The following is a 7,712-nucleotide window of genomic DNA, read 5'->3' as shown; positions in this document are numbered from 1 at the left end:
ATTTTTGGGACGATTTTAAACATTCATTGGAATTTAGAGTAAAGGTGATAAATTAAAAATTGTTCTCATGATGAGAAATTTATCACGATAAATGACAGACGATACAGTAACACTGCAAACCTAAATGGCAGCACTCCTCCATCCACTCCTCCCTGTGTAGAATAATAAAATTAGAACTATAATACATTTGGACAAATCAAGTAATAGCTGTTGCAGTTTTTCTCAATTGCTTTGGGGCATTTCTCAAAGCAATTTGTACAAACAGCAAAACATCAGCACTGTTTACCTGCAAAAAGCCAGTCTCTTTCCCAAAGTTCTTAGTTCATCTCGCAAAGTCAACGTTTCATTTTGTACGGAAAAGACAGTCGAACCAATTAGTCACGTTGTCAATACCGCGGTGTACTTTGAAGGAGTGTTCTGACGTAAACTATATATGGAGTTATGGTGGATGACAAGTGTTGTAAATTGTAATTATGGGAGTTCAATGGCAAGAGACTGGACAAGATTCATGTTCACATTTTTACTGCAAATTGTTGACAGTGTATGTCATTGTGATTCAGAAAGGAAAAGATAGAACTGCAGAGCACAAAGAAAGAAACAGTAGAAATGGGAACATAAAACTAGAAAAACATCCCAAAAAGTCAGACCAAGGGGTCAAACTGGGGGCTTTGGAAGTAGCATTTACCGTGAAATTGTGATATGTGAATAAACTGATTTGAACTGAATTATGGAACACTTGTAATCACTTTTATCATCCTCTAAATGTTTCATTTTACTCAGTTACTTTTATTTCCAAATGTTTCAGGGAGAAGAATCGTCTCCTGTTTATAGAGAAAGGCCATTCTAATGGGATGTTTTCCCATCTGATCTTCTCCAATCAATTCACTGAATCTGTGTTTAGAAGAAGAGAGGAGACACAAAAATTGGTGCAAAATCCTCCCATCTGCTGGACTTTACAACCCTGGATGAGCCTGCATGCATTTAATGGTATCTGCTTTGTGAATCTGGTGCGAAAACAAGGAAAGCAACTACAGTTGCAAAAAAAAAAGAAAGAAAAAAAACGAGGTTCACTACAGGACTGTCTTCCCTACAGTTATGATGATGTCATATTTCCTGAAGTTTCTAGATTTGTCTTGTCATTTAAGCACAGAGCCACTGATAGAGTCCAAAGTGAATGTCACTCTGAGTAGTGAAGGCAAAACAGTCAGGAGGAAGAATGGGCTTTAACAGGTCAATATTTCGGAGTCTTTGCACCAAGATACTCTAAACTGAACAACAACAGTCACCGTACTGCATTTATTCTTAAATATCTTATTGGTATTTGGAGCAACAGCACAAAACACGCCTCTTTGGCTCTAACCTTCCAGTTATTACATAGCTTTTGTAAATATGCTTAAGGTTTGATACCGTTGTCCACCCTAACGAGCTGTAAAGCTACTGACTTCTAATCAAACACATCTACATAATATTTTAATACTTCGCTTGTTAATCCATTAAAAAAAAAACCTTTAACTCCCAAGGCACCGTTCTGCCTCTTAATAACAGAATGTCTGCCTTCGCTGGGTTAGGGGAAAAAAAACAAAAAACATTATTATTCTTTGTGCTGCTGATACTCACCTGTGGTCTGTTTTGATGCGAAGTTTAGGGATTTTTAAACTCCAACCATGAAATATTCCGAGGTGGTCTCCTTCCCGTCCGCCTGAAAACTTTCCCTGTGATTAAAACACATTCAGTTGGTGTCGGAGCGAAGCAGACAGACGGTGGGCGCAGACGGGCTTCAGCCGCTGGCCGCTGCTGCTGAGCTGTGGGCTGGGCTGCACGCTGTCCGGAGCGTACAACACTGCCCCCTGCTGGTAGCTCCGTCCGATTGAGAAGGAACCAAACAGGATCAAAGCGTCTAATCCGTCCATCCATTGTCTTACACCCTTGTCCCTAGTGGGTCGGGAGGTGCTGGTGTCTATCTCCAGCTAACGTTCCGGACGAGAGGCGGGGTCACCCTGGACAGGTCGCCAGTCTGTCGCAGGGCGTCTAATCTATAAACTTTATAAAGTGGAAGTAGGCCATTTTCAATGACATGAAAGCAGTGTCTTCATTGTTAGAAATTTAAGGACGATTATGGGCATCTTCTCTTAATTGTTCTTATTAAATATTACAGGTAACATTTAATTACATAGATTATCCCAGGATCTTTTTACGGTTCCCCTGGTTTTACCTCCATACATTGTAACATGAACTCTGAATGCATCACCATTTTTTATTTACTTCATAAACTTCATCACTATTGAAACGTATCACTGCATATAGACTGATTCTGCACAGACTGTATTCCGACTTTTATTTCTGGTCATTATGATTTTCAGCTAACAGCTAACAGTAATCACTCATTCATTCAAGATTAGAATATTGATCAGATCAATAAAAAAAGTTTTATCACAGAAATGCATCTTCAAAAAAAAGATAGGTAATATTTTTCTTAAATGTTTCCAAAAAATTGTTTTCTTTAATGTGGGAAAATGAGCCTCATAGGACAATATATTCTAATTATCATACATGACTGTAAACAGGATTTTTTTAAATATAGCTATCTTTCTGTAATTACTATAGTTACCATGGGCCTCTGGACTGCCTCTCTTTGTTCCTTGATCTTCAAGATACTGTTTCAAATTTTTGTTCAAAGAAATCTTTATTATCTTTACTATGCATAAATTACAATTGTGCTTCACTTCCTTTTATCAAGTTTGCTATGACAATGTAGACTTCTGGGAAACAAACAAAAAAAAACTGTATTCTGAGAAAGAAGTATTTTTTCTGAATGTACAGAAAAGGATTAGGGCCAATGAAAAAGTTTTATTTTCATTGGCCCTAATCCTTTTCAGTACATTCAGAGTGGGAACAACAACCACAGCAGGAACAAAACACACATTTTAACAACCTGCTTAAATAAAAGGCTCGTCTTTTTACTTGGGGGCTGGGAGAACATCGTCTCCCATTTCTTGGTTCTAGTATCAGATTCGCCACATCTGTCATTAAAGGAAAGAGAGAACAGCAGTGAGTAAAAAAAACGATGCCTTTATTGCTGAAAGAATACAACTTTGTAATAAACTCAAGTGAATGTGTATCACAACATTGTTTTCTTGTCTTTACAGTTAGAATTGACCAAAGTCACAATGCTAGATACTGCACCCAAAGAGAAGTAACAAAATTCAGCCTGGATATGAAAGCATCTTGCAAAGTTAGATGTTAATATTCCTCGACATCGTTTACACTGATCTGGAGTCAGCAAAGGGAATCCCAGTCGCGCCTGCACCTTTAAAAACAAACTCTGGGCTTCTTAGACTTTGGTTCTAGGTGACAAAAATATTCTCTCTCAAAGGTGTAGCTAATTAGCAATACTGTGGTGGTTCAAGGAAGAACAAAAATGACACAAAGTTTTCAAGAGAAAAAAGGAGCTAAAAATTAAACAAAACTTCCATTTATTTCTTTACATAACAGAATAAATTTATATTCACAACCCCTCAAACAATCCTCTGTTGAACAAATATACCAAAGAGGGGGGGAAAAAAATTCCTGGTTGGAAAAAAATTACCATCAAATATTTAATAAAGAGGAAGAAGATGCTGGAATCATTCACAAGTAGTTTCCCTAAACCACCAAATGTCACTGAGTCACAAGTCATCTGGTGCAGCACCAGAGGGCGTCAAACTAACCACGGAGAGACCCTCAGCAGTGTGTGTATTCAGCGTGTTCAGCACATCCACAAACCTACAAAACAAGAAAATTAAAGATCGTTTAAACCGAAGCAACTAAAACCGGGAGGGGTGGGTTTAAAGTCATTTTCATAAACATTAACAGTTCTTTCTATTGGTTTTTAGGTACTGGTGTCTGGAGAGGGGGTCTGTCTTTAAATCCCCGCTTTCATCTGTTCCTGTTCGTTCCCAATGTGAGTTTTCCAGTGCTCAAAGAAGTCCTGCGTCTCCGTCGACGAGTGCTCTGGGAGCCGTGTGTGTCCTCCACGCCGTCCCGGGACAGAACCTGGACAGGTCGAAAAGCCTGTGACCTGGGATCACATGTCGTCCTCGTCGTCTTCATCCTGGGACGAACTGGCCTGCTGCGCCACGCTGGCAGACGCCGCGGCCATCTGCGCCTGCTGAGCGGCCTGCTGCATCTGCAGCCACTCCTGCTGGGCCAGCTCTGCCTGCTGCTGCCGAGCCTGCAGGGGGCGACACGGGGACAGAGTTCATCTGAAGGCAGAAAAACCACTTGATAATTTAGTTAAAAATTGCATTTATCCCAAAGTGGAAATTAAATGTTGTCATAACTCATATCATCTAAGTTTCTTCAAAAGGTCGCTGTGGATGTCGATGGTGTGAGCAGGAAGGATCACCAGTAGCAGTCAGTCTCACAACAAATCCAAAGAGGCCTCTGACTGAAGACTGTTGCTGTATTTCTCATGACTGTCATGACATGCTAACCGATCCATTTCTGAGTGATATTACACAGTAGGACTGTTGTAGACGATTATTTTGGTAATATATTGACTATTCTTATCAGTAATTGAATAGCTACATAAGCTAATAAAATAAATATATGAAAGAGAAAATGCTTGTAAAAGACAACTTGGATCTTTTTTCCCCCCCTTCTTTCCGTTCCTCAATCGTCTCCTCCATAGCTGCTACTAGCGCTTAGCATTTGGTCAACAGCTCATTGGCTGAAGTGAGAGCGTTGCTAAACACAGAATAGCCATTCGGCCGGAACGCAACGCCCTGAATAGTAAAACAGTTTATTGGAGCCTCGAGGACGAAAATTTATCTCGTGAAATTTTAATAATTGATCTCCTCAGATCATTCCATGACTTTTTACAGCCTGATTCCATAGCAACATATCCTGAATATTCCTTGTTCAGCAGATCAAATTTGGATTTTGTTTTCTGTTCATATTAATGAATAGAGAAATGTGTGTTTTAACACACAAAAATTAGGAAATTCTGCCATTTTTGCCATGTCAACAGAAACAGCAACAAAACATGCTCAGTGAAGATTCGAGTTGCTCTTTGTTGCATAAAAGCAGACAACTTTGTAATGCCTTCATTTTCTTTAGGATTCAAAATCTCACATAACCTGCATCACACTTTTTCTTTAAGGTCTTGCAGTCCTTTAAGGACAAAACAAAACATCCGACTTGATCAAAACTGAAAGTGGTAGGAGAGACCGTAAGAAAACCAGAAAGACACTGCAGCAGAGGAGGCACGCTGCTAAAGGAAGGCTACGTTCACACAGCAGGTCTTTAAGCTCAAATATGAATTGTTGCGTGGCTGTTCATACAAATAATTAAATATGACCAAAATCACACCCTTGTGTGAACAGTTTATGACATCAAAGCGAGCCGCATGCAGAAAAAAGAAACGTGGCCGTCACGCAGCAGTGCTGTTTTTATGGAAGCAAAAATGGACGCCACCATCCATTTAAAGCTACTCAGCAACAGGAGACGACAATATTGTCAAAAATTGGAACATGAAGGAAGCTGATGAAAAGAAAGCACAGCTTGACTGCAGCTTCAGTAGAGAAATCTGTTTGGGTGTGTGGTCAGAAATAAGAATGGTGGGATTCAGATGTGATGCGCTTCACTGACAGACGTCTTTTGTAATTTCAGAACTATAATTTTGAGCCACTGATTGCCTCCGGATTTACGGCAGGTGGTTTCTTCTGGTGCAGAAGTATGATGACATGTCTCATGTAAATGACGTAAAAACCTGATTAAAAGCGCCACGACCTCTCAGAGTATGAAAACCATCAGATACATATCCCAATTAATACCACTCAGGGAAGTGGCATAAAGAATTTTTTTGAAAGGTGAAAAGATCAGAATTGGGCCGTTCAGACCGCTGTGATAAAGCTGGATACGATATGATACGAATTATCAAAATTGGTTTTTTATAAGTATGATTTGTGCCGCATTCGCTTGCTGTGTGAATAAGTATGTTTCTGAGCAAATCTGACTAAGCTTATGTCTGTCTTTTGGAGCGTGTGTGTTCTTATCAGAACATGGATGTGTGAGGATAAACAAAAGGGAACAGGCAGCATCTTCAAAATAAAAAAGGCTGTCACAGGATTAAAACATAATATCTACATGCTCTAAGAATAACATCACTTCCTGGCTGTGATGCAAACTCAGGTAGACTTCTCCACTAGACTTCATTGTTAAACAGGGCGATCATCCTGCTTTCCACAACACGAACTTATGCAAATAACCCACACAACCAGGGGTATGAAACGCTTTTTTTTTTTTCTTTTTACCTTTGCAAATAACTCCTGCTGCTGCCTAAGCAGCTCTTCCTCGGGGATGCCCAGGTTCTCCAATCGGGAGCTAGCCTTCCTCCTTTTCAGAGCCACAGTTTTGCACTCCTGCAGAACGTCTTTTACCTCCGTTATGTACGATGCGAAACCGAGGCTCTCTAGCGCTGCGGTGCGAAAACGAGAGGAGAAAGTGCAGCGATTACTTTCAGTGGTTTAAACCTCGAACAGAGGGATCCACGCCCCCTCACAGACGCTAATCCGTAATGCGTGAATCTAGGAGAGCTCTCACCGTTGATGACATGTTCTGGAGAGATGGTCTTCTTGTCTGACTTGTTGCATATTTCGTTGGCTTCGGAGGAGATGAGGTGGATGAACTCCGTGCAGCAGTTCACCACCAGCTCGCGAGCGTCATTGGCCACTCTTACGTTAGGAAGAGTCTCTTTGATCATCTTGTTGATTGCCGCTCTGGGGATTGTGAGGTCGTCGTCGTTGCCAGAGGAGGAAGCCATCGTGGCCCAGATATTTGTTTTCCTCCCAAATATGAAATTTTAAAAAATTGCAAAAATAAACTCCTCTTCTTGACAGCGCGGGCTAGATTTTGCCCAACTAATTTCCCTCTTGAGTCAAATGAACCCGAGCAGGTTGACTGTACGTCAGTAAGAACACACACGTCATGAAGAGGCGAGACGTTTCCTCTAAGTTAGCTATCCAAACACACGTCCCCCGCCTGGTTTGAGCGCTTTAAAACAGCGGACCGGCTCTGTTAACTTGCATAAAATAAAACAAGGGTATATTAAGCGACACCCCCCGACATACACAACGAAACGACAGCACTACAGAAAAAAAGCTTAACTAGCCAGCTACTAGGCTAGCTAGCAGCGGTGGTCCCAACGCGGAACAGAAATGAAAGCGGCACAGAGCATGGCTAAAACTAGGCTAACAATGAGCTCCGAGCGGAGGCGGCTTTGTAAGCAGCCCTTACGAGAATGACGACAGGAACAAATTCCTCACAGCACAGCAAGTTGCTTTGCATCGTCAAAATAACCGAGCAATATAAATAGGATTAAAGGTTCTAAACATTTATTTAGGATAGTGTATTCTGGGTAACATTAGACTAATTTTGTCCGGATACAACGTCAAATACAATACCGGAAGTACAGCGTTCCTGTCATGGTTTTTGAAGTAGGACAGCTGTTGCATACTGCCACCTTCCGGGCATATGGAAGATAACATAATTTTTTTATTTACTACTTTAATGAATGATAGAGAAGCTCCAATATAACATGACAGAAATTCATTTCAATATTATGTATGATGGTTATGCATGCAGTGACATTTTGCAAAAGAAATTTAATATAAATGCCTATTCTTGTGCGTTTTGTGACTCAGATATAACACATTTTTCATAAATGTCATGAA

General features: G+C 40.5%; 1 protein-coding gene across 1 annotated transcript; it reads right to left on the bottom strand.

The window, feature by feature from the left end:
* Positions 1–3,049: 3,049 nt before the first annotated feature.
* LOC116725570 (protein Dr1) lies at positions 3,050–7,451 on the bottom strand. Its single transcript, XM_032571705.1, has 3 exons — positions 6,583–7,451; positions 6,294–6,457; positions 3,050–4,210 (listed from the first exon to the last, which is right to left on the bottom strand). Exons 1-3 carry the CDS (start codon positions 6,800–6,802, stop codon positions 4,064–4,066), a joined length of 531 nt encoding a protein of 176 aa, XP_032427596.1. The 5' UTR covers positions 6,803–7,451; the 3' UTR covers positions 3,050–4,063.
* Between the last annotated feature and the right edge of the window lie 261 nt (positions 7,452–7,712).

The sequence above is a fragment of the Xiphophorus hellerii genome, chromosome 9, assembly GCF_003331165.1.
Source record: "Xiphophorus hellerii strain 12219 chromosome 9, Xiphophorus_hellerii-4.1, whole genome shotgun sequence".
Taxonomy (NCBI): domain Eukaryota; kingdom Metazoa; phylum Chordata; class Actinopteri; order Cyprinodontiformes; family Poeciliidae; genus Xiphophorus; species Xiphophorus hellerii.
Note: the sequence above shows the minus strand (reverse complement) of the source record. Positions and strands in the feature narration are given on the sequence as shown.

Bases quoted from the DNA above. Each gene is read 5' to 3' on its own strand.
- LOC116725570 (XM_032571705.1), bottom strand. From the start codon at position 6,802: ATGGCTTCCTCCTCTGGCAACGACGACGACCTCACAATCCCCAGAGCG. The intron at 6,458-6,582 runs GTGAGAGCTCTC...TTCGCACCGCAG, and splicing joins TCCAGAACATGTCATCAACG to CGCTAGAGAGCCTCGGTTTC. The intron at 4,211-6,293 runs GTAAAAAGAAAA...CGCCCCCTGCAG, and splicing joins AGCAGGAGTTATTTGCAAAG to GCTCGGCAGCAGCAGGCAGA.